Source organism: Melanotaenia boesemani, chromosome 22 (assembly GCF_017639745.1).
Source record: "Melanotaenia boesemani isolate fMelBoe1 chromosome 22, fMelBoe1.pri, whole genome shotgun sequence".
Classification (NCBI taxonomy): Eukaryota; Metazoa; Chordata; class Actinopteri; order Atheriniformes; family Melanotaeniidae; genus Melanotaenia; species Melanotaenia boesemani.
The window spans coordinates 16,322,926-16,349,902 of NC_055703.1; the positions used below are offsets into that span (position 1 = coordinate 16,322,926).

The window sequence follows — 26,977 nt, forward strand, 5'->3', positions numbered from 1 at the left end:
TAATTTTGTAGTTATCGATGAAAATAACCAAACAAGCTCACAATGTGTTGCTATATGTTGAACTTATAGATCTGCTATTTTCTTGTGTCACATTATTATATGACGAAGTAGGGCATCAATTCATGAAAAAAGGTGAAATATAGAAATAAAAGATTTTTGCCCAACAGCAGTTAAGTAGCATTGCATCCCTGTTGATGGGAAAGTCCCGGTTAAAGCTATCAATCTGGTAAAGGATCTGGTTATTATGCAAAAGCATTCAGGTTAACTTGTTTTATGAATTGCAAAACTTGCAATAACTTGTTATAACCTGTGAACCTTGATTCCACTTTTTAAATGCATATAATAAATAAATAAATTTTATTAAAGACTTTTTTTTTTTACTAAAACTGGACTAAAACTATCAAACATAGAAATGACTAGAATGTGACTAAAACTAATAAGTATTTTCGTCCTGAAGACTAAAACTGAGATGCCAAAAACAACACTGCTGCAGGAGTGGTGCGCTGGGGGTTAGAGGTGAGAATTGGGATTAATGTAACACAAAGGAGATCAGGGTGAATGTGGGTGAAACAGCAAATCTCACCCGACATTCATCACTCAAGTTTCTGAGCTCAAACTTGTTCCACTTTTCCACGGCTAAGGTTGAGTCCAGCCACTGGTCCTGTTTCTCCAAGACCTTGTTCAAGTCTGCAAGTTCTACGGACACGGCTCTGATGCGGGTCTGAGTATTAACCCGGTCACGGGTGGCCTGATGCTCCCTCGCACAAACATCCCACTCAGTCTGGATCAGGTCAATGTTTGCTCTCACCAAATCCACACTCGCAGCCTCTGTAAAAAGACACGGAGGCCCAAAAGCTCAAAACAAATGCACTCAAAGTTCAGTTTTTTACATGAGAGACTGAGATCCAAGTAATACTGATGGGGGTAAAAACTGAAGAACAGATCAACAACAGACATGAAGGAATAAATCAAGCTGGTTTATTGGAGAGTTTGGTGTTTAATAGATCTAATCCAGTTTTGGAGGGCTGCTGTACTACCTCTTACTGTCTCCAGAACAGTGTAAACACATAAAAATCCTGAGTGTCTCTTCTTATCATTTAACTGTTATATGAAATCAGTGATCATGTAGAAAAACAGATGTTTTAGTTAATCTACTAGCACAAAATTTATCATTTAGATCACTGGCCTCCAACACTGAATAACTGTTATAAAAAGATTTATAAATACCCAGAAAACACAAGACAGCTGGAAAAAATTGGCAAAATTACAAAGTGAATGCAGTTTAAGAGGAAAATGGAACATTTTTGTTTAAACCAGGACCTGATCATGAGTCATCATGAGCTGCTGAAAGCTATTAAATATGAGCCATGTTCTGAAGACTCATTGGGAGGAGAATGTTTGACAAAACTTGGATGATTTACTTGATTTATAGAGCACAACTGTAATCTGCCCTTTACTTACCTTTTTCTAGTTGGTCCATCAGGCCTCGTCCATCATGGATCACTTCACTAACCGTGGCTTCCTTGGCTTTGAGTTCTAACTCAAGATCCTGAGGAGATTATTCCACAGACAGTTACGATGATCCTTTTGAAACACGACTAATGTGAGTTGCAACTGTTGAAACTATCTCTATCTCTTTGCAGGTTTACCTTTAGTTTTTTCTCCAGGTCTAGAGTGTCAAGTGTAGTTTCAGGATGTGTGGAACCCAGAGCCTGAGCAGACATTTTCCATGTTTTAATCCAGCTCAACAAGTCAGATGTCTTGTTTTCAAACCTGCAGAACATAATGTGTGCTTTAGTCTTCAGAAACCTTTTTTTTTTTTTTTAAAAAATCAGAGGACATGTAGATGTTGGCTGTTTGCATTGTGGTTCATACATTCTTCTAACTTCTGTATCCGTCTCCACCAGTCGTTTCTTAGGGGGAGCAGGTGGTGCCAACTCCTGATCAGTAGTTGAAGCAGCAACAGTAACTGTATCCACAACAATCTGTTCTTCCACCTGAGTCAGCTCAGCATCTGCCACAGCTTCCATCACCTAAGAGTTAGAGTATCCATGAGAATACGTATAACATATAAACCACAGCAAATACAAAGGAAATGCATAAACAGAGCAAAGAAAGCAAAATTCCACATAATCTTAATGTTTAGGATAGTTTGGTTGAACAGTTTTTTGTTTTTTTTTTTTTGCCTGTGCCAAGGCACATGTCATGTATTCGGTGTGGTTGGTTTGTCTGTCTGTCTGTCTGTCTGTTAAGCAACATAACTCAAAAGGTTATGGATGAATATTCCTTAAATATTCAGGAAATCTCAGAAATAGAATGAGGAACAAGTGACTAGATTTTAAAGGTGATCTGGATCCCCTTCTGGATCCAAGAATTTTTTAAAGGATTATTTACTATGGAGAGATGTAGATAATTTTGCCTTTAGAGCTTCAAACTAAAAAAAAAACGCCTGGGAATATCATTGGGAAAAAAAACTTGGCTTGGCAGAGGTCTACACATTCTGAGTGCTACTTCTTTCCTAAATTACCCTTGAGCAAACCAATGGACATCTCTCTACCATTCTTCCTTTTCTTTTGTCGTACATCCTTCCAACTCGAGAAGCCAAATATATCAAATGTCTGTTTGGGAAAGTGATCTGTAATTCCGCTTCCTCTAAACCGGTCAGAGTTAAGTGTTGCTTTTCCAACAACGCAGGACAAAGTAAACAACAACATATGGATGATTTGACATTTTGTTTATTATCAAATCGCACATTGCCACCAATTTTGAACCTTGTGCAAAGAATAGGCAAATGCAATACACACACCTGGAAGGAGCAATCTTCCAGCTTCTGCACCAGGTTGTCCCACCTATGGGCCAGCTCCTCTGTGTCTGCCTCGATCTTAGCTCCTGCCTCAACACTTTGTAGCAGCTGTATCACATCCTGTCCTGCATCAGACAGTTTGTCCAGCGTTCTTCTCTTCTTTTCCATGTCTTCCTTTAAAATCTAAAAGAAAAGAGAGAATGACAAAAACACAAATGATACAGTAAACTTTGGAAAGTTCAAACATTATTGTTGCAGCTCCTGTGGAATGAGCAAGAAAAAAAACTCCACTGCTATCGTTCAGTTTACTTTCATTAGGAAAGTTGCATTATTTACTGAACCAATATAAATGCTGCAACTGCAGAAGCTATTTAGAATAAGTTCTTTACTTACTGCTAATCGGCGTACATTAGTATTCATTTCAGTGGAGTCTTTAAAGTTGCTGGTGTGTACTTCACTTAAGGCCTCCTCTTTTTCAGCCAACCACGCTCTAAACAAACTCTGCAGAAAAAGTGAGAAAACAACTTTATCTTCAGTTACTTCACAACAGGCTTTGTTTCAGTTTGACTTCAGCAGGTTTATACTGCAAATGAAAAACTCAGTCAACACAATTAGTCATTTAACTGAGAGCAAGGAAGAAAATGTGTATTAAATAAGTTATGTGACTAAATATCCCACCTGATCTGACAAAAGTTGTTGCCAAACCAGAAAGACGTCCTGCAGCTTGTGCCATCTTTCTTCTGTCCAGCGGCACACAGCTGCCCAGCGTTCTCCCAACGACTGATTCAAAGGTAAAAGGCAAAAATAAATACAACCGGGAACACTTTTAAAAGTTATTTTCACACCACAGTTCAGACACAAAAGATAAAACTGCTATCAGGTGTAGCTTACTTCCAGCATTTGTAAGTAATAAACAATGAAGAATTGAGTTAATCTCATAATTATGTATAATGACAGTAAACCTTAATTCTGATTCTGAAACAGACTTCCAACTTACTTGTAACTGCTCTTCCAAGGCAGCAGTGGCACTCTCACCGCTGTTCTCGTCCACTACGACTACCATATGTGTTAGAGAGTTGACCTTTACCTGCTCCGCCTCCAAATCATTTTGAAGTTCCTGCACAGGAACACCAACAGTGTATTCAGCATGGTCACATATTACATATTAACTGAGCTGGCAGACAAACTGTCAGGATTTATGGTGACCACATGGAGACAATTTATGACTCAAAGTGCAGGATCAAGCATGTAACAAGGTAATCATAAGACGGGTACGTTTTAACACAAGAACAGCACAAAAATACTGACAATTTAATGAAATATAAATAAAAGAAAACTGAGTTTCTGTATCCCAAACAACATATTGCCAATTCTTCATTGAAAGCATTTTGTAAAAGAGAAAAAAAAGTGTGACAAAAAGTAGAAAATGTATTCACTTTGTGTTGTTCTATCTGGTCTTTATAGGTGTCCAGGTCATTAGCTGGTGATTCTGTCTCTATCCTTTTAATTCGCTCTTCTGTCAGCGTCAACCAGTCAGAAAGTTGCTGTAACTGCTGCTGCTGAAGATCCATCAGAACTTCATGGAGCCTGGAAAAGAATCAATCAATCAAAACAGTCAATTCAATAAACTTTTAAGCGGACAGGTGGAACAAACAGTATCAATGATGTAAATATAAACCTATAGAAGATGAAACATGAAACTCAAAAGAAACTTCAGCAGGTGATGTAGAAGACATGATGAAGATGATTTATGAATATCTGTGCCTTTATGTATATGTATGTGTGCTTCTAAAGCATACAAAAGCTTCCTAATACACACTGATAGAGTTGTTGAACTTTGGAAGACGTAAGGTTTATCATGTGTCACCTTCCAACAACTTGCCGCCTCACACAAAAAAAAAAAAAAACAAATATCAGAGCTCAACGTTGACACTGGCAAACAAATCCATGGGATTCTGTGATGATACTGCAGACAACACAAGTTTGTCAATACCTCTGCATGACTAAAGTGTTAGTGTTTGTGTTTCTACCTGGCCTGGCGGTCCATGCTGGCCACTCGGAGGCTCTCCCAGCGGGAGTTGAGGAGGCTCATCTGCTCCCGGATTTCTTCTTCTTCTTCTTCAGTTAAGTTTCTCTGGGAAATCAGTTGGTTCCCCGCTTGCAGCACATTACCCACACTGCTCTGATGCGCCGTCAGCTCCATCATGAAGGCCTTCAGAGAGAAATGTTACAACAAACCTCCTAATAAAAAGACGTTTTTGTTTTTTGTTGCTGTTGTTTTTGTTTAGATTATTCAAACATGTAGACCTAATGAAGAAGGTTTCTTTCATCTGAGGCCCCATACTTGCACTTGGCACTAACAAGCCAACATCTGATCATGTTTCTGTCCCAATGACTCCCTTCACTCAGTATTTCACCTCTTAAGTCCCAGCTAGAGCCATTGTCATCATTTCTGCAGCTTTGTATTTGCAAACGTTGCTGTAGAAACAGCCCGACCAGGATGAAGCATAGCTGAGCTGTCAGCTGCCACACAGGCCAATTGAAAATAAGAAGAGAAAGAAAAACTTCTTTAGGAACAAATACTGGGTATTTGCTTTTATCTTTCAGTAGCAAACTGAAAGCCAGTGAATTGAGTTGTCTGTTTCTGAGGGCTCTCTGGATGAATAAGCATTTGTGACTGCACCTCTGAGTACTCTTGGTTTTGATGAGGCTTTGCTAGTGAAATTAAGGGAATGACAAGGCCTAAACCAACTGGATTGTTTTTTGTTTGTGTTTATTTAGGCCTCCTGAAAAGCCTGGCTGTTAAGGAGGCTTTGGATCTTGTTGCTCTGTCTCAAAAACAGGTTTCTGCTTTGACCTGAATTCCAGACATTCAACTTCACAAATATTCACATTTCAGCCAGGGGAACTCAGCCAAAGCCCCTTTACACACATGCACAGACAAAAACCTTGCAAATACGCCTTGTCAAGCAAGCAAGTAAACTCTGAGCCAGGGCACCGTGGAGTGCAGTGCGCCACTGTTCTCAGCAGAATTCCTGGCATTCCCAACATGTACAGAGCATGTACTGTGAGTTGTGGGAGGCCTGAATCAGTTATTGTTGTGACAGTTTTTAGCCAAAAAGCTGGAGTGAGTCAAACAAGCAGTATGAAGTATCTTGTACAACACTGTGCATCTTAAAAATGTAAATCAGCATGTACATGTTATTCTTTCAGGATTCTCAAATACATTCTAAATGCTGTAAAAAGGGATTTTTAAGTTCTGCACGCCTCCATGTACCTCGTGAGTGTGAAACTGCTCTTTAACATCTTCCACATCGTCCGACACCTCATCCTGAATTTGTAGTGTATCCTCCGCTGACAGCAGCCAAGTCAAAACCTCTTCCAGGGTAGTCTGGTAGCTATCAAGGTCCACCTCCAGCAGGCTGCCCTCCATCTCCGCCTCTGTCTCGGTCAAGGTGCTGGGGGTCTCAGGCCGTGGGCTGCTGCCTGCCTCCTCCTTCTACATGTTTTAAGAAACATCAGGCAAGGAGAGAGTGCATGAGTTGACAAAAGAAAAAAACAATATATTTATGTTATCATGCATTAGTCTCACTGGCAAAATAAAAGAATATGGATGCAGCTTTAGATCTTATGTTTTGGTGGAATCTACTGTAAGAAAAAAATGGTTTGCTTCCCCAGTGTCACATTCAAATGACAACACTAAAACTCAAATGTGGCAAAGCACAAGCCCTCCAGTCGTCTTTAATACTCCTAATTTCATCTGTGCACATCAGCTGGCAAGTTTTAAAATAACCCAGACATCAAGGAGGGGGTTGTGTGGTTCTGGAGCATGCAGAGTGACCTGCTCTGTTAAGAATGAAAACAACTGCAGGCCTATTATGGGATGCTGGGAAGAGCCTCTTGCACACTGGGCAGGACAATCTTAATTTTAGGGATATTAGAAAGTTTGAAATACAGCAGCAACCAGGATAAAGTAGAGTGTGCAGTCAGGGAAACAGATGGCCTAATCTTAAAATACCAAACTGTGATTAGGAAGGACAAAAAGGATTTCAGTAGAACAGTAATGTTGATGTTGCTTCAGGTCTAAAATAAAAATCTTTGTAATAAGTTTTATTAATTGTCTGAGCTGTTAAACACCAGAGGGGGAAAATACTATCCTGTGTTTCCAACAGCACAGGCAAACTATTCCAGGTTTTCATTCTTGTGAGGTAAAAGCAAGAAAAAGCTTGACAGAGCCCACTACTCTGTCTGGAGCTGAGCTGGATAAAATCTCTGTAGGCACCTCGGCCAAGTCAAAGCCGACAGAAATGTAAATGGGTGTGCAGAGACTAGTACAGTAACAAGTTAAATGGCCCTTTGTTTTCGAGGCTGAAATTAAACAGTGGTAATAACTGTGCAGAAAACACAGAAAAGGTCAGCTGCTGAAAATATTCAGCGACCTTTTGGATATTTGAAAAAAGTCACAAAAACACTGTAAGCCCCAGTGTTATGGCAGTGTGCACTGTCAGACAGAAATAAAGCCAAGAGAGGGAGTGAAGTCTTGCTCTATTTATTGACTTGAATGGCTGTAAAATAGATGTGGTCTGGCTCAACAGAGCACTTTATCATCACCAGCTGATTTACTCAACTGAGGTCCTGCACTCATCACTCCTTCAGTTGTGATCATAAAGCATGTAATGCCAGACTAAACACCAACAGAACTCCTGCAATCAGCAATATTAATAAAAGGTGTTAATGGAACAACATTTCATGAGCTGGAGGAATAATCAAAACTTAAATCAATCATATGAAATCAAGAGTCAAATATTAAAAAATACCATAAGCCAATATTGTGAATCTACATCTAAAGTGAAAAGCCAAACATTAATAAGACAAAGGGCCTTTCTTCACTTGGTTTTACTACCAGCAGCATTACGCATCACTTCCTATGGGGAGAAGAAATGTGCCAGGAAAGTAAATCCCCTGTTGGACCAATCAGAGCACTATTTAAAAAGAGTTTTCCAACATGTATTCCAGGGCATGTGAAGTATTTGCCCATGGGTAATAAAAACTTAAGAGGTGGTTTTGGGATTTTTTTTTTCTTTCTTGTACTTCTAAGTAAAAAGCTCTAGAACAAGTCACCCCAGGGCTGTCTATTATCAAACAGCACAGCAGTCTAGGAGGGGCTGAAAGCTAACAATTATAAAATATGCATGTGTTAAATTGATCAAACTGTTCTATTTCTTCAAAAATTAAATATTTTGAGCTGTAAATTTTGTATAACAGGATAAAGAAAAGTTGTGCACAAAGTACAATCACCAGTTAATGAAACAGCAGGGGAGTCCATTTATGTAAGTGTGTATCAGTCAAGTACTACAGCTCGGCAGCTTAAGACTTTAATGCTGACAAAACCTTCCCTGCCCTGTCAACTCTGCACACACACCACCAATTTCCCTCTATCCATTTACAGATCGGTGTTTCCAGAGAGTAGCTTGGCCTGTTGGATAATGTCAGAGGGGTGAGTCATGGCTCTGCTCCCAATTTGCCCATGCCTGCTGTGCTTTTCATGAGCATGGCTGGAGAGAATGAAGGAAACTGTTTTATTTTTTCAGAGTTGAAATGACTCATTTTGCCCAGCAACACACAATTTACAATGTTCCTACACATGATCACGCCTGTGGCCTTAAAACCAAATGTAATCAGAAACGAAGCACAGCATCAAAAGTTAAAGCAGATATGAGTTTCTTCATTTAGTGACTAACTTTCTGTTGTTCGTGTAGGTGGAATATCACCACCATTTTTAGAGAAAAATACCAGTGTGCTTTTATCAGCATAGCCAGAGGGGATCAGACAGGCAGTCACTGAGGGTGACAGCATTTATCAGATGGCTTAAACAACCATGTCACCAATGAAATCAGTTTTAACATAGTGCAATAATGTCATAATGCTTCACAAAGCAGCCTAAGTAAGCTACAACATATGCAAAAGGAGTTGAAGTAAAGCTTTTCTCTACAGTCAGACAAGGCAAAAGGGCCAACGAATGTTTTTCTTTGCACAAATACAAAGAGGCAGAGATAATGTTCCTTGTGTTTTTATTTATTTATTTTACGTTGTCAGCTAATGAATGTCAATGTCTTATAAAAAGTTCAGTTTTTATTTGATAAGTGGTTCTAAATTAAATTTGTTCCCATGTTTACAGGAACCACCATCATGATGTGCGATCAGCATTGGACATTGTTGGCATAGAGCTGCTCTCACAAGAACATCCTTGAAGCACTTAATGTGTGAGGAACGCTTAAAGTATCAGAAATGACGAAACACAACCAGGACACATCTGTTTAAGCTCTTCAGATCAATCCTGAAGCATAAACGCACTAAAAAACAACTTCTACCAAAACACTTCTGAGAGTCTACAGAACTGATTTGCTGGTATCACTGAAGTATGAGTCATTTACTTATAAGCCCAATTCCAAAGTAAAGAAAACAGTCGAGGTGCAGTCTAAAATGTATGTCAAACAAAATGCAATAACTCACAGATATCATAAACCAATTATTCATTCACAATAAACCATAAACATAATCATCCAGCTCTGCCTTTTTAGTGTCACTGCACAACACTTTTCTGTTGTGGCCATCAAATTCAACATGAGCAAATATTTTTCATTATATTTAACTTCCAGAGCATCAACCCATCCATCTTTGCTGCATTTATTGCTGTGTGTCTTTTCTCCATTAAGATGTTGGTTATGTTAGTTAGATGACAGTAAAAACATTTTATGCTTGTAAAGTTTTAAACATAAAATCAGCATTTATAGTTGAATATATTAATTTTCCCTACACAATGAACCAACTTTAAAAGTCAAATAATAAATAAATCAAATCTGGACCCACTCTGCATCCATCTGCATGGCTGTGTACCAGCTGTGGATTTTTAAAATTTCACACATCAAAGATCACCTTTGGTTTTGTAAAAAAAAAAAAAAAAAAAAAAAAGATGTAATAGTGAGTGACCAGCTGCAAAGCTCACTGAGAATAGTACAGTGATTCTCCCTTAATTAAAAAGCTTACACCAACTTATATCAAATACCATGCTGTACAGTAATACTTTACCTGCACATTAAGTCCTGGCCCACATTCAGCCTCCACTTTGTATTTGCGTGGCAGGGTCTCCACTTCTCTAATAGCTTCCATGCTCACGTCTTTGGGCAGCACAGCGAAAAGTGACGTTACATACATGATGATGGACTTCTTATCTGGTAACTGCACCGCCACATCTGGAACAGAAGGAGCGAGAGTGTGGGAGGCAGATGAATGCAGGGCAGAAAGATCAAGATCCAAATTGAGCGTGAGAGGCAGGAGGGAGATGGGATGGGGGGGATAATGAGGTGAAAATTGCATGAAAAAAAACAAGGAAAAAAGCATGGCAGAAAGAGTGCGATAGTAGTTAAGGTTGACAGGAAAAGATAAAGGGATGGAAGGTCAATGGAGGAACAGACTGAGACTAATTAAACAAGGTTTTAATATGGGTTAGGTGTGATTGGCTCTCACAGCTATGACATATTTCACATCTAAATTATAACCAAAAACAACTTTTTGCAAATCTAGAGTCTATAACAACTTCAGCATATTTTCTCTACTGAGTTTATCTAGCTGCTGGCAAGACTTTAAAGTCGGGTTTGTGATCACAGAAGTGTTTTCAAAACTGTGAATTTTGAATAAAAGGAATATCATTACATCTTTAAGTACTAGATATCCGACTATCCAGCTACAATAAAAAGCAGCTGAATAAAATGGAAAATAGTACCTTCAGGATCCAGAAGCCTTTCAATAGCTAGCTGGTCTTTGGCTACAGTGAATGCATGGTCGAGTCTTTCCACAGCGCTGAGTCTGACCACCTGATCCCAACTAAATGCATCTGGTCTGGAGACACACACAGAAGAGAAGTAATAGGAGAAACATATTTTAACATGATTACAGTATGAGAGAATTCATTAACCACAAAAAATATGAACACAGACTGAACAAGAACAAGAAAACTTAACAACTTTTAGTGATTTAATATGTAGATAGAAGTGGCTTGATTGAAGCTATTTAATGAAATCTGTACAACAGAAATAATCTGATGAGTGTTTAAACTATTACCATACAAACGTATGCTGTAGACAGAATATTTGTCCCTTTGCAGTGTGAGGGAGGGGGGGGACTTGTGTTGAGGTCAGTTGGGTGTGGAATGTGTGTGTTCAGTGATCTACCTAAACCCTAGGCCCAGGTCTAAACCAACACAGGAATTTCTCACCACTCACAAGCCTCAGTGTGTGCACGCGTGAATGTCACTAGTAAAGACAAGGGGTTACATAAAGGGGGGAAAACACCCCGACACTCCTCCCCTTGCTGTCTCATACACAGCAGCGTAGGTGCACACATAGCATGAGCAAACAGTGACATGGCAGGCCCAAACAGAGTAAGTTAAGCAGTGTGCACACACCCTGCAGATGCTGACCTGTTAGTCTGACCTTCCACCACTTCCACCTTTTCCCCTCACAAACAGCACACACATGATTTTTAATATCTGTTTTTTTTTTAAATTGCAGCACTTAGATTCATGACAGCGGTTGAAGCAAAAAAGGTTGAAAAATATGACTAGTGTGTAATGTTAACCTCAAGAAGAGTACTAATCTCAAATTCAAAAAATGACAAAACATGAAGCCTAAGTGCATTATTATGTAGAAAATCAATATAATTCAAATCAATTTCAACAATAAACTAAATGTGAGTACAGAGGTTACAGCATATAATATTTTATCAGATAATAGCAGCATTAAATATATATATATATATCTATATATATATATATAGATATATATATATATCATTTCATCACCCCCTCAGTTTCATCCCTGCTCCTGACCTGAAGTGGTGGAGGATGCCATTTAGCGCCAGGCCATCAGCCCAGCTTGTTGTAAAATTCAGCACATTGACTTCTGGGTATGAGCGGGTACACTGTCGAACCCAACTCAGTAGGATCTTTTCACTGTTGGTCTGCTGCAGGTTGGACATGATATCCTTCATGATGTCTTTTACCTATACAAACACATAGTAACTCGATTCAATATTGATTCCAGCAACTCCATGGTTAAGAAACATCTAAACACTTTCACACACATATGCATCAGGTATTAAATTAGCTATTCTACTGAAGTCCAATGTAATAAAGTGAATGCATAAGAGAAGAAAAAAAAACAGGATATAAACTGACAGTATGCATATATAGTGGACAAATATAAAGACAAACTACCAACTATTAAAGAGTAATGAAAAGTTGGTGCTAAAAGAATAAGCAGTGTCCAGGCTGTTTTATTACACCAGCTTTATTAACTTTGTTCCACAGCTGCTCAAAATTTCAGCACGTCGAACTGACAAAGGGCTGGATGATCAACATGTTTACATGCATTCAGGCATGCGTGTACATCTATACAGAGTTTCCATCATCTGTTTCTCTGATCCCTCTGGAACATTAGTGAACGGTGAGTTGATAAAGCAAACATTAATGAGACTCAGAGTGTGTATGTGCAGGGTGTATGTATGGAAAGTGCTCACCTGCCAGTGAAGGATGATACTCCAGATGAGTCCCAATGTCAGCTTGTGGTTCCCATCCACAATATCTGTCCCCCCTATGTTCACCAGGTCCACCTACAAAATATATATATAAAAAAATTAAATAAATATTTGAAAAGTGTGGAGAGAGCAAGACTCTGGCATGTTAAAAAGAAAATATATATTAATATATCCAGCAATTATAAAAGTTTTAATAATTAATGTATATCTGGATAACTCTTAAGTTAACTCTTCTCTTGGTAATTAAACTATATTAAACAAATGCAATCATTTCTTATGCAGCAATTCTATTTTCAGCTATTTATTCTATACATGCAGCAGCATTCTCCTCCCATTTTAAAAGCAGACTTGATTAAAATCCGAAGAGTTTCTCTTAGAAATAACTCTGATCACAAAGTAACAATTGAGCTGCTTAATTCTGCTTAATGCTGCTGGGTAAATAATACTGTTCCTGATCTTAGTGAGTGTACAGTCTGTTATAGATGAGTACTTCTAGCCGGTATGTTTTCGCCACAACACAGATTATACAGCTCTAATTATACTTTCCAGAACCACTGAAGTGTAGCTGTCTTCTCTTCTTCATAAAAGGTAAAGAACTGATTACATATAAATATTCTAGAGGGTCGGGTCAAACCATGAAGTCAAGTATCCTGATCAGCCTCCACCTTGACTATGTCACGGACTTTTAGTTTCTGTTTATATCACGATCATAAACCTCACAAATACAGCAACACATCAACGTACAAGCATAGGCCTCCTTAACAAAACTGCAGGAGCAAATGCATCTGATTCCCCCAAGATTCTTTAGCAGGTTCATTAGGCAAAATTAATAGAAAAGATAAATAACACACACTCTCCCTGAATCCTCACTGTCAAACATTTTTGTCTACTACTTCTAATGTCTCATTTCCTTTTCTTTCAAGCCACTTGGCACGTAGGAAATTTGTAGCCACCTGACAGTGTTTTTGGATCTTGCAGGCGTGGACCTCCTACGCTTTCCCTATAATGTCCCACTGCTAAGGTCACTTCATTAAGACCAACTATGGTGCACAGAACGGAGGAGGCGATGGGGTAAAAAGCAAGGGAGGCGCAGAGAAAATTACAAAAAATTATTACATTTTTAGTGTAATCTAAAAAAAAAGAAAAGAAACAAACTATGGGGCATATGCTCTGGTGAAAAAAAAAATCTAATGGATTTGTACTTATTTATAATTATCTTCTTTTGTGTGTTGAGGCTTATTATGGGTCCCGCTGTCTGCTTACACCATGTTGCTAAAGTGAAACCCAGCAAACTCTTATGCTTTCAAACACCTGGTCAGGAACAACAGCTGAGAGGACAAGGGAGTGAAAAACAGCTGGAAACACCTGGTGCACTTGCCTTATTTTGATGCAAGACTTGAAGTACTTTGTTGACGTTGTTGAGAGAGTGCACTCTGGTGGAACCTCGCTCTTTGGTCTGAAGAAGAGGAAATGCAGCAGAGATCAGATAACAGATTGTTCTCATCATACGGTTACAGAAATCAACTGTTTTGCATTGTTTGCCTTTGCAATTTATGTGCAAGTTTAAGAGGATCAATTATTTAACATATGAATTTATAAAAAATCCACCTTAATAATAACAAATCCATCTTTTAAATCGGTTATAAAAAAAAGGACTGAGATGTAGCAGTTTACTGTTACACAAAGGAAAAGCATCCCATCACTCAGCAGAGCGCTTCACAACCTACATTCATCACACCTATTACCATATCAGTAGGGTCCACAGGCCAACTTATGGAAAGAATGGCAGCACAAATGGCTGCCAGCTGCAAATCCCTTTTAAGTCTTCACATACCTCAAACACCGATTAGCACCCAATTATAGCATTAGTATTAGTAGTGTGTGTGTGTGTGCGCCAGCATATATGGCAAAGAGGCAGCTGGCACTTGGTCTGACTGCAGGTGCAAGAAAAATGATATCCTGTTGAAGAGGTGACAGAGCTTTGACACTGATTTAAAAAAAGAAATACCCAGGAATCCATAAACATGGGCACACAAGCCCATCTTTGCTCACTTAACAGAAAACACTTACATCTATTTATTTGAAAACAAATATAAATTAAATGACAACTGTCATGAATTTAGCCATTTTAATTTGAGAAACTAAAGAAACACCCGTTCAGGCTGCCCGTGTAGCTCTGATGTTTACTAAAGATTATACATAAGCACCAACGTGAGATAATGCACACGCTTGCACTGGCTTGAGAAAGCAGCAGTCAGATATTTATGTAAGGAGAAACTGTGCACTCCTCTAAGTTCACTCTATGCAATGCCAAAAGTTCAGTTTTCCATTGTGCTTTAAATCAGCTTTAACAATGCTTTAAATCATTGATGCATTCACACAGAAAAAATTGTCACATCAAAATAAAGATGATCCCGACCAGGCAAGCAACACAAGTATTGTATGAATAAAGACTTTAGAGATAATACATTGGTAGAAAAATTAAATATACCTGAAGATACTCAAGGGGGAGATGAAATACTATAATAATTTGATCTGTTTAGAGTTAGGCATTAGGGTTTAGTAAATGTTTAAAAAGGAAAATGTATGTTTGTATTGATAAACTCACCAGGACAGTGTCAGTTAGACCTTCCAGCAGTTCCAGCAGCTTCCTCCCATCCCTCAAATCGGAGAACATATCTTTGATGGGCGTCTTCCCTGTCTGAGAGGAGAAAAAGAGCCAAGTGAATAGTTTTGCTAGAAAATTCATAAAATGAACATAAAATAGAAACAAAAAGATCTTCAGTGCAACAGCAGTTCGTTATCAATAATCCATAAATAACGTGAAGACTGAAAGGGGCTGTCAAGGTGAAAACTCGTGTCACAAATGGAGCCAAACTTGTCTGCAGCAGGCCCTTTTAACATGGGATGAGAAGATTCAATTTACTCTAAATTCAGAGGGTAAAAAAGTTTAGGGAGGGTAAAGCCACACACATGTCATAGCTTTAAGTTTTTCTATGCTTTTGGAAAAACATGTGCATGTAAACAGCTGTTTGTATGCAAAGTTTAACAATACCTTGGAGAACTGTGCATTTATCCATTTGGTGAATGTTTTCTTCTGTACTGCATCATGCTCATCTGTGGACAAATAAAATAAAAAAACAATAAGAAAAAGAAATATGGACACAGCAAGTTGGAACAACCAGTCTTATGAGGGACAGAAAATAACATTAACACTAAATGTCCATTTCACTACTTCACTTCAGGTCAAATTCAATTTCACATTGACGTGCTGTTGAACGGTAATTGTAGCTGGAGGCAATTATGGCTTAAAAGCATCCTGATCAATGTGGCTGGAACATCAGAAAATGACAGGAACAAAATGCAGATAAGGACATTTCAGTAGTGGATCCAAAATGTCAGGTGTCAGGAATAATACTAACACACTAAAAACCTATTTGCACATGTGCACACCCACTTCCCCATTGATGCTGTTCCCCCAGAATCCAACTGTACTCATAGTTCACATTCTCTTCCCACTTGACTCCCTCCCACCCTGCTCCTCCTTTATTCTCCAACGTGGCTCTCCAATAAGGCCTCATTGTGTATCAAGCACAGCTGCTTTGATGTGCCTGAGTGATGGCTGGCTCCTGTAATGGATCAGAATGTCTCGGAAACTTGGAATTCTTGCAGAGACTTGCACTTTAGAAACAAATTTTTACAGAAACAAATATCTACGTTATTAAGCCAATCTTCGTATTTGTTACACATGGCTTGTAAAGCTTTACAAATTACAATTTAAGTCTGGATTTTGTTATAAAACTGTGAGGGTGGAAAAGCCTCCATGAAGGAGTGATAATTTTAGGTAAAAAAAAAAGACAAATCAAGAACAGAACCTTACTAACAACTTTATAGCCGATTCATTTCTAAAGTGAAGCCAGCCATGTTTAGGTTCTTTGCTTCTCACATACTCCTCTAAAGCAGACAGTCTGTTTTAGAATAGTAGACCCACCGGCATGGATCTAAAAAATATGCATTCACACCTGCTTCTTAGCGCTGTCCCACTCAAGACTGTAATCTGAGGGTGGAAAAGGGGCTAGGTTTATGTGTCCATAAGCTACCGCTGTCATCCAACTAGAAGCTGTCTAGAGCACAACAAACTGAACAAAAGGTTAAAGGTTATGATCACCAGGCCCAGCAGTCATCAGCTCCTTTGTTTGGGGTGTGTAGAGTGTGTGTTTGCAGCCGCCGGCTGGGCGAAGAGGAGTATAAAAACAGGAATGTACCACAAGACAAGGCCAGAGGTAGGGGTGAGAGAGGTGAAGAGGTGAGGGAAAGGGATGAGATTAATGGTGGAGGAGTAGAGGCTTATGGGGAAATCATTCACTAATATCTTCTTACGAATCTTTTTGAATTTGTTGTTGAAGTTGTACTTGAGAAGTTGTTTTTTTACGAAAACCCTCCGTCAAATTCATGAAAATGTTTGTAGGCTGCGGAATTGTTTGTATCTTTACTCCTAGATTGGATAATACCAATCTCTTGTAAATTAAAAGGACGGACCAGCCGGCCTTAAAAAAATTACCATAAAAGGTCATAACTTAAACAGTAAACTGTTTGCAGCAAACAGAAGAGAAACAGATGAGGAAATAAACAGAATGACAAACTGATGAAAACAACAAACAAAAAAAAATACTAAAGATGTGTAATGAAGCCTGATTTTGGAGTCCCTCCACGGATGGAGTGATATGACTGGAAGACCAGCAACAGAATTAGATCAGTTTTGACTGTGACTTGTTCTTGAATGAATAAAATGGATAAAAAAAAAAAAAGAAGTTGTTTAATTTTCCCATGAGGAAAATGAAAAAGTTTGGATCTGCAATATTTGTATTTATTTTAAGTAAATGCTTTATACTTCACCAAAAGTTATTATAAATCTGACAAAAACATGACTGTAGCTTGATTATTGTATTTTAATGAACAGAACAGAAAACAACACAAATGCGATTATGTTGGAACGTATCGGCTTTCAGATGTTTGTAGAGTACTTCTGGGTGTTCGTAGGATTTGTTCTTTGCCAAGTGGAAAATGTTCTTAACAAATCCAAGATACAAAGATTACAGTGAATGCCACAACTATTTGTAAAATGTTCATAAGGATGATTTATGAACAAATTTGTTCGTAAGAACAGTCGGTGAATGAGGCCCAATAACGGGAAAACCGGACAGGTAAGACTTTGAGGTAGAGACTAAATCAGGAAGCACTAGTTACCTAAACTGGCATATGCACATTGTCCTGTGTCAGTGTTTTATTCATAGTACTGTAAAAAGCCCTCCTGGGAGTATTCTGACCTATTTTTCACTTAAACTTTGGGCATCAGCAATAACCTTTATGCTATTTTTCTTTCTAGGGGACAAAGCAATGAGATGACAGCTGGTGGAAGAGAAATAAAAAGGATACAGAAGACAAAGAAGGGATCATGTTAAAGAAATCAATAACACTATGATTGACAAAAGGAAGGTGCCATAAGAATAACAGGGGGCCCAGTGACTGATGGCATTCAATTACAGTGGGTAAATAACAGGAGAAGAAAATTACACTTGTTATGACAAGGCCAACAAGCAAATGGGAAGAGAGAAGCAACAAAAATTACTTCCAAAATGAGATAAAAATATTGAGCGGGTGCCATGAAGGGAGAAAAATGATGGCAAGAACTTTTAGAAAACATATGCGAAGCAAAAAAGTGTAAAGCAGGTACAGTTCAGGTATGCTTTCAGCACAAAATCACTTAACCTTTTCTAAATAGCCCTATAAGGGGACCTCCTGTTTCTTACAGCTTTATCGGCACCCTGTAGGGGCCTCTGAGGTCCCTGAGGAGAGGGTCCCTGTCGACTCAAGTCTCCTGTACTCTCTTAACTTACTGTCTTGGCAGAACAATAAACCTTATTCATACCACTGCTCCCCCTCAATCTGTGTGCTACTCCTACTCATCAGAGCACAGGAATGTCTAACTGCAGGACGGATCAAAGCAACAGCAAGATTATGTGATGTGTGCATGTGTGTGTCCAAGTAAAAAAAAAAAGTGCATCTCAATAAGCAATAAAATAAGGCTCCTCTCTTACAAAGAAGAGTCTGTGCACAGTTATACTCATAATGCAACATTAACACACTAATGCACAGTCTCACTTATATCACTGTGTTAACTGTGTGAGTGTGTCGGCTACTTGGCAAGAAGACTTCAAGTTCTCTGACATGTAAAAGTTTCAAGGTGATGAGGATAGGTGATTCCAGCTGGATATAAACAAAATTAAAGAAAACATTCTCAGGCAGACCGCAGAGAGGAGATATAACAAAAACTCAATTCAGCGGGAGTATATTATTCAAAATACAAAACGATCTCTGCCTCATCTGGTCTGGATCTGAGCATAGACAGCAAACTTGAGACAATCCACCAGAAATGGGAAAAATAAAATTTAAAAATCACCAAATGTGATAAGTTAACCGTGACAATGACGCAAGAACATTAGCATCCACAACTGAGAAGTCATTTGTCTAAAAATAATGTAGCAGCCACAGGACGTACTTATAAAAGAGTTGAGAGGAAGACAATCACCTTAAATGAACTCTTAACCTGCATCGCTTCTTCCTTCAAGACAGAATGCGTAAGGTTTTGATTTTGACTGAAGTCTGTCAGTGGCTTGTTATATGAAAACATTAACAGTCTATTTAACACATTTAACTTTTTGATCAGATGCTTTGGTCATGTCAAAGCTTTAGGAGCTTCTAAAAACTGGTTCGATTTTCTACCGCTAGAGAGCCAGCCCAGAGCCACATCACTATGTCGCTTCAAATCTCTTACAATTGATTTTCTAATCTCCTGCAGGGCAGAGAATGCAAGAAGACCATTTCTGTGCATAGATCCCAGTGTTTGCTTTGTTTAACCTGCACACCAACATCTTACTATGGTTACTCTGCATTTATAAATTCTGCTCCTAACAGCAGCCAGTTTTGGTGGCTCTTTGCAATACCAACCAGCATATCCAAACGCTGAATAGTATTTATGAAGGTAGTACAAATGGGATTTACAAGCAGTTTAGATGTTTAAACTTGGCAGTTTAGCTGGTCTGGATCATCTCCTGATACAAGCTGTTCTCAGATCTGGACCAGTAAGAGTTGGTGTTTCTGTAGCACCAGATTTTCTGGCCCTGACCCAGTACTTTAGAAGTCAAAGGGGGTATAAATATATGTAAAAAAAAAAAAAAAAAACCAGCACTCGAGCCATTGCAGTAAAAAAAAAAAAGCCATCAAAGTCAAATATTTGTAACATCACTTACTCTGGAATTATAAAATAACCATTTAATTACCAGTTATAACCATGTAACTAGATAATATTTTAATGGAAATAGACAATTGTTTCATTAAAGGACATTTTAAATTGTTTCCATTTGCTATAAACAGAAGTAAACCAAGTACGAAGTTTAATTAACGGTTTGGTTTCTTGATACAATTTGTAGGAGCTGGTTTTTTTTTGTGTGTGTGTTTTTTATTGTTTTGTTTTTTTTAACTGATAACAGGAATTGATAATGGTCATCCAATTATCTAAAACTAGTGATTAGAACATTCAAAGCAAGAAATGGAGGAAATGTTCACATCAAAATGTGGATTCCTTTGAAGATATTTTCCCACTTCCTGTCTGTTAATTGTTAGTAAAGAGAACAGTTAAACCACATGTGTAGCGATAATCAACTTAAAGCATTAATCAGTGGGTTTGGGGGGGGGGGTGTTTCCATTCAATTTTAGCAGCATTTAATTTGATATACTAATATGTCATACAACTCTCCCATGTCTTGTTCTTGGCTACAGTTTAGTAAAGCTGGCAAGCTGCTGGAAAACAATTTTTATGGGTCACTTGGTCATATGATAGAGATATCCTATCAGCCCAGTACGTACAAATGAACAGACTGCAACAATCACAATGAGGCAAGAGTCACAGGCACATGTGTTTGCAGAGCAAATATTCAAACTCTGTCAAACGGTCAGCCAGCACGTTTCAGATGACCAACTTTTTCTCACATGAACACATCAGGTTTTGCTAATGTGCACTTTGAACACACATACTAGTCATATGTAGGAAATGTGCTAAGACTGAGTTAAATGTTTCCCTTTATGACTTTATCATGAAGAGAAATCTCAGTGGTGTCTTCTCACCAAGTCCACATACATGTTCTCACAAGCTTTCATTCCCACCTCAGTATCAGGATCTCCAGTTTATGACAAGAAGTCAAACTTTCCTACGTTAATTCTTTACATAATTATGTCAGTTGTCAGACTGTATCCACTGCTTGGCCTGGTGCTGGCTCACATTACATAACAAAGGCAAGAAAATGCTGACCAGCTTGCAAACAAGCATAGAAACATGGCTGGTTAAGGAAAAAGAAAAAAACAAACATGGAGGCACACATGTTCCTCAAAGCAACCAGCTGAGAACACAAATCAGGCTCATAAAACATACAGCCCCAATCTCCCTCCATCTCACAGGTGGAAGGCTTGTAACCACACAACTGGGGAGAGGGGGGATGAACCGGGGGAAGGCAGCGAGGTGAAAATCAAACAAACCATCAAGGTTTCCAACAACAGCATCACACAGCAAATAAGAGAGCTCAGAGCTTGGACAAATAAGGATACTTACTAAGTTTGCTGCACCACAGAGCAGCACTTATTTTATGCTACCTTGTGATTTACACCTAAAATTGAACTTTTAAGATTAAGATACTCACAGTTGGTTTTACATTAAAGCTTCTACATGCAAGCGTGGCCACTGACTGAGCACAGTTAACACAACAACCTTTTAACCCCAGAGCTGGCTTAAGTAAATGAATGCTTGAACTAAAGAACAATTAATGGCTTTTATAAAGAGATGAAGAAAGAAAGTGAAGTTCTTGGCTTAGCTACTAAACAGTTTTCAATAAGAGGCTGGTTGGTTTCATACTAAAGTTTCACCAGGTACAATACCTCTGAAGCTTCTATGCTTTCTTGTCTTTCAGTAAAGCTCCATCCAGACCTAGCTGTAAGGTGCTAATCTGTGTACAGGACATAGACCTTAACTAAAGACGTAAATTTTCCTTTAACTATTATCCATTGCTCAAATAGCCTGATAAAAGTGTTTGCAAAAAAACAAAGACAAATAATTGAAAGCATTAGCAACTCAGTCTGATTCAGATTGTGTGCAAACTTGTGCATTATTTTAACTCGGTAGGTTGAGAGGAATGCATAGAATTCCTATAATTTCCCATGCATGCCTCCCTCCTCCCTCCAGTGGTCACTTGTCTAAGCTTGCCCCAGCTGGCACAGCCTTGTTGACACTCTTCCCTCACCGTGATCTGGAAATTTGTAGGGAAAACACGGCAAACGTCCAGAGAGATTACTGCATATCCCCACTTACTATCTTCAAAACACCCCTGTGGTCTACGTATGCGAGTGAATTGCTGTAATTAGGGGTGAATGAAAACAATGAGGTGAAGGGTGGTGGAATGTAACGTAGCCAGGGCTGACATTAAGTTGTGATCTAAGCCAAGTCACTCCACAAAACAGCGATGCAACAAGAAAACGTTGATCCATTATGTGAGAGAGAGGAAATGATAAAACTGTTCATGTTAATGCATTCATTTATTGACAACTCAACCTGGGCAAATATGTGCAATCTATTTGCATATTAAGTATTTTAGGCAAGAAGAGATTTTTTTTTAAATCAGAAAATTAAATAAGATGTTTAAAAAGTTATTTTTAAATCTAAACTGCATCCCCAACCTTTGGTATGCCCGATAACATCTTTACATCTTGTGCAAGAGAAAGTAAAAGTTAACTTCCCACTCCATCCAAAAACCTAAAGGCTTGTACACATCTTCAACAGCATGTGTAAGAGGTCAAAGTCACCACCTCTTCCATCAGTATCTGTGGTTTGAGCCAATCATGCATGTGATACACCTAGCTGCAACCCAACCACATACCTGTCAAAAGTTCATACCTCTGAGTTTGAGCCCAAACTCTGCCATCTTTTACCATAACCTGCTGCAACGGTGAACAGAGGAAGCAGTAAAACCCCCAAAAGCACAAGTGAAGATAGTCCAAAAGTATCAGTGCAAAAACTGATTTTGGTTTTCCTGCCTTCCTCTCCTCTTCTCTGCTACAGTCACTTGTGGACCAGAGAGGGAGAAAAAGATCAGAAGAATGTAGCAGCAGAGGGAGAGGGGAGAGAAAGAGGGACACAGTCAATGAAAGGGAAAGGGATTGGAGCTGTGCAGAACAGGACAGGGCAAGCCAAGAGCTAGGGAGTCATATGCCATTGTGGGATAGGGGATGTGCATAGATAATCAGCTTGGCACCATCTCTGCATTCAGTGCCATCACAATGTGAGGAAGAAAGACAAAGAAGGGCATATCATGCAGAGATTGGCAAACAATCACAAACAACACATAATGATGGTGGAGATGATATTTTAGGATAGATACTTGAACTTTTTGATCTAACTTTGATGGAAATCTACTCAAGTGAGAAGTTAAAATAAAAACACAAATCCAACTTCAACGCACTCGTGTGAAGCTGAGTTAGAATGAATAAGGTCATAAGGTGAAAATTAGAAAGCATAATGTAATGAGGAGAAAATGCTAGCAACATTGACTATGTCTCCCAAACATATCTTGGCTGAATGAGAGCTTATGTTTTTACGTAATAAAAATGAGCAAAGCTACATGCAAAGTTATAACCCAATACTGACTAAACCAATACTTTAATTGCATTATGTTTGACAGGCAAGACAAATACACACATAGCACAACGATGCTCAAGATTCAGGAAAGCACATTCACACAAATTAGCTATAAAAAACAAAAACACGGTATTAAAAGGGTGTTTCAAAGCAAAAGAGGTTAGGGATAATCAATCGGTTTTATAGGGGCCGGCATTAAGAAAAAGAAAAAAGAAAAAAACAATCAAATGCAAGCATATTCAGTCGAACTTAAAAAGTGAAAGCAAGCTTACCCAGATCCAGACTATATTCATGCTTTCCTTTTCTTCTGAAAAAGTTCCGCTTTCTCCATGACATCCACTTACTTAAATTCATGGTGGAAAGCAAATGTTTCAAATATAGAGCAGAGAAAAAGCAAAAGAGAGAAATGACAACTACTAATCCGGAACAGGAAGACAAGTTTGTGGCTGTGGGAGAGTGACACACAGAGAAAAGAGAAAGAGGAAGTAGAGGTGAGAGAGTGTTTATGAAGTAAACTGGGTGGGATTATTTGGGGTGATGGGCTGGTCTGTCCAATGTGACATGACACACATCTTCACACACTGACAACATGGTGACAAAAGTGGGGGACAGAAACAGGGACTAGCTTTTAGCTCTTCAATTAATAGGTAAATAACAGGTGACAGACGTGTGACAGACATGTGCGTTGCAACAACTGACAGCTGATTGTCTCTCTTACATTACAAACCACTACAGGAAACAGCAGCTCTCATAGTGCCATGTTGCAACAAACAGCAGATAAACAAGACTCGGAGTGGCCCTAAAAAAATGTCACTGACACAGTAGCTAGAATAGTCTTTTTTGCTAATATTTAGCTTATGTTGAAGCCTATGACACACAAGCATGCAGCTACAGACGGACTCCAACTAACTGTAATATGGCTTCAGACATGGAGTGTGGGACTTTGAGCTGATGCAGTGGAACAGAAAACAGGCCTCAGTCCATTTGCTCATTGATAGATTCAGTCAATGAGGAGCAACTGAACAAACAGTTGTATTCCCACACAGAGGGTGAATTAAAGAATGAGGGTAGAGGAAACAGGAAGACAGACACAGTCAAAAAACACACAGGTTTCATTTAAAAAGTATATGGAAACCTAACTGTGTGTATTAGCATGTCAAAAAAAAAAAAAAAAAAAAGATACAGAAATCAAACCTTCCCTTCCAACAAGCCAAAGACCCTGAAGATATGAAGTCTACAGTTTGCTACTAGTTTGGCAAAATGCCCAAAACTGATAAGGCCGGAAGCTACTCCACCCATATTTCTCACTTGATCTTAAATAGGAAACATGAAAAACCTTCTGATACACACCAGACATAAACTCTGTGAAGGGATGGAGTCCATTTGAAGTCTGGAAATTTAGCAGTAACATGTAGTTCAGACAAACCAGAACCTAAAGAAAGGGTAATCCTTTTGTAAAACCCGAATTTTGAAATATCTGTCCCATATAATAAATAAATCTCGAACCATTAAGAATAAGAGCATGCCTTGCGCTTAACTTGCTAGTGTGTTAGCTATCATATCCATTCCATCAGAAAGAAAATAATTTAATCTAAAATACATTTTTCAAGTAGTATTTATTTATCTTTTTACTTACAGATGCATCTGCTGAAACAAGGTAATTTAATCTTTTTACATTCCCAGTTGCAGTCTGTTTACCTCCAGTGCTTTTAGGTCTACAACTGGTCAACAAAGCTGGAGTTACATCCTGTAACTATCCCGTCACAAAAGATCAGGCGACCTGTTGTGTAGTTCACTGTCTGATAAGTATGACTTTATGAGTTGTATATTATTTTTGACCCCAGACTTTTGTTTAATAGTAGACTTGCAAGGTATAACAGTCATGTAAAATGTGGCACTGACTTAACATGGAACAGTACGCAGTAGTATCTAAATAGTTCAGCAAGTACCTTTGAAAATACAGACATCAGGACACAGCCCTGGTAAACAAGTTAAAATGACATTTATGTTCAATATAACTACTTTTAAACGTCATATAGAAAATGTACAAAGACCAAGACAAAGGCCCAACAACACCCTAGAGGAAAGAATAAAAGACTTCAACACATTCATTAATCCCACTGACCTGCATCCAAAGGTAAAGGTAGATTCCAAGTTATGGTATGGATCCCTCAACCCTGAAAATGTTTTGGTCATTTTTGTGTCACTTTTTAGCTTGTTAAAACTTCCTCTTGCAGTTGCAAGGATTAAACCTGACGAAGGACCTTTGGCTGATTAATTGGCTCTGTGCAAAGCTGGAAAAAACATGATAGATTAATCTAGTTTTTCCCTTCAGATACAGGTTCTTTTTGTGTGGTTCACCTACTTTAAAGCACCCTAAGGACTAGAACAAGTAGATTACTTGCAATGTTTTATTTTATTTGTTTATATATATATAAATAGAGATGAGTGTGTGCTTTTCTATTTTGGTTCTGTGTATACTGTGTATACTATAAACAGCTGTTTGCAATACCAAATTTCCTGAATGAGGGATGTATAAAAGGTCTGTCTAATCAACCCAACAACAGAAAAGTGTACAAGAAAATGGGAATACTGATAAATTATTTAAATCCCTTAAAGTTATTTAGTGAAATACCACTGTAGCTTTGAAGGGTTAATTATAACCTTCTCTCAACCTCAGTCTGTTCTTTTATTTAGTAAACTCTTGTCATGTGAGGGGTCAGATGGCAGATTGGGCAACATGGCTTTGTGGCACTAATAAGCTGAGAGAATTTGAGGGGATTTAAAGTGGAAGGCCCTGCTTTGGAGATTCACAGGAGGAAAATACTGGTTTTTGTATGTTTAACAGCCAAAGGAACATTCAAGACTGATCATTTTCTGCTATTTCCAGCTTTCTTCTGAAGAGTATAAATGTCATCTGTGCTAGGCAGGGTACGTGCACAAGGACCAAAGAGGCAGAGTCCCACAGACTACCACACCCAGGGGAGATTTTTTGGCCAGAGTTTCAATTCCCAAATTTCCAGCAGTCAGTTTCCTCCCACTTCCCAGGCAGCCAGATTCAGCAACAACCAAGGAAATAAAAGCACATACACATACACACATGTGGGTCTGTGTATGTATTTATAGCTGCAAAAACACATAAGTTGCATTCCCTGTGGATACCTCTTTTTCAAAAATGGAAAACTCTCACTGACCCATTCACAAAAGTAAGGTTTAGAGGCAAAGAACAAAACATATTCAGGTCATTGCAACGTATCAAGGGGTGGTGAAGGTAAAAGTTCCTATGTTTTGACTTTGACAGTCCCATCGACGCCACCCAAATATAAAAATGCAAACCCATTATTACGCATGTCAATTATAGTTTTATCATTTCTTTTAATTGTATAGCAAGGCAATAATACTCCTGATAGCATTCTTTCTTTATCCTTTCATTCTCCTGCCTCCATCCTCACAGGCACACACGTCAGCTAGAATATTTCCAACTGCTCGGGGTACACCCTGTTGCAAAAGGCCAAGGCTTGAATTAAGGATCTGTGACATGCAGCTGAGCTAGTACGGTGACAAATCCTCCACACCCTCTGTCTGGTTACTCACATTTTTGTTCTCATATAGACAACAATATTTCTGGCGTTATACTGCATGTCACACCCAAAGATAATTTGTAAGCAGATGTCCCTGCGTGTTGCTCAGCTGGTCAAGCTGGCAGGTTAGCTTGTGATTTTATTAAGAGCAACATGCATGAACATTTCTTCTGTGTCTCCATTTCCTGCTTTAGCACAGCCATTTTAAAGTTGTATATATTTATAAAGCTGTACAGCACTTCCTAGTGAAATACACTG

At 38.6% G+C, this 26,977-nt stretch overlaps 1 protein-coding gene across 4 annotated transcripts in view; it reads right to left on the bottom strand.

The window, feature by feature from the left end:
• utrn (utrophin) overlaps window positions 1-26,977 on the bottom strand; it is a 177,903-nt gene that overhangs the window by 144,302 nt on the left and 6,624 nt on the right. For all 4 annotated transcript variants that reach the window (XM_041976219.1, XM_041976217.1, XM_041976218.1 and 1 more), the window contains exons 3-20: window positions 15,453-15,514; window positions 15,006-15,098; window positions 13,776-13,853; window positions 12,380-12,472; window positions 11,691-11,863; window positions 10,587-10,702; window positions 9,893-10,056; window positions 6,081-6,302; window positions 4,834-5,015; window positions 4,240-4,390; window positions 3,801-3,920; window positions 3,482-3,583; window positions 3,197-3,304; window positions 2,807-2,986; window positions 1,876-2,033; window positions 1,650-1,773; window positions 1,462-1,549; window positions 584-828 (exon numbers count right to left, since the gene is read on the bottom strand). In XM_041976219.1, the coding sequence (XP_041832153.1) occupies window positions 584-828; window positions 1,462-1,549; window positions 1,650-1,773; window positions 1,876-2,033; window positions 2,807-2,986; window positions 3,197-3,304; window positions 3,482-3,583; window positions 3,801-3,920; window positions 4,240-4,390; window positions 4,834-5,015; window positions 6,081-6,302; window positions 9,893-10,056; window positions 10,587-10,702; window positions 11,691-11,863; window positions 12,380-12,472; window positions 13,776-13,853; window positions 15,006-15,098; window positions 15,453-15,514 (2,459 nt within the window). The remainder of the gene's footprint in view (window positions 1-583; window positions 829-1,461; window positions 1,550-1,649; window positions 1,774-1,875; window positions 2,034-2,806; window positions 2,987-3,196; window positions 3,305-3,481; window positions 3,584-3,800; window positions 3,921-4,239; window positions 4,391-4,833; window positions 5,016-6,080; window positions 6,303-9,892; window positions 10,057-10,586; window positions 10,703-11,690; window positions 11,864-12,379; window positions 12,473-13,775; window positions 13,854-15,005; window positions 15,099-15,452; window positions 15,515-26,977) is intronic.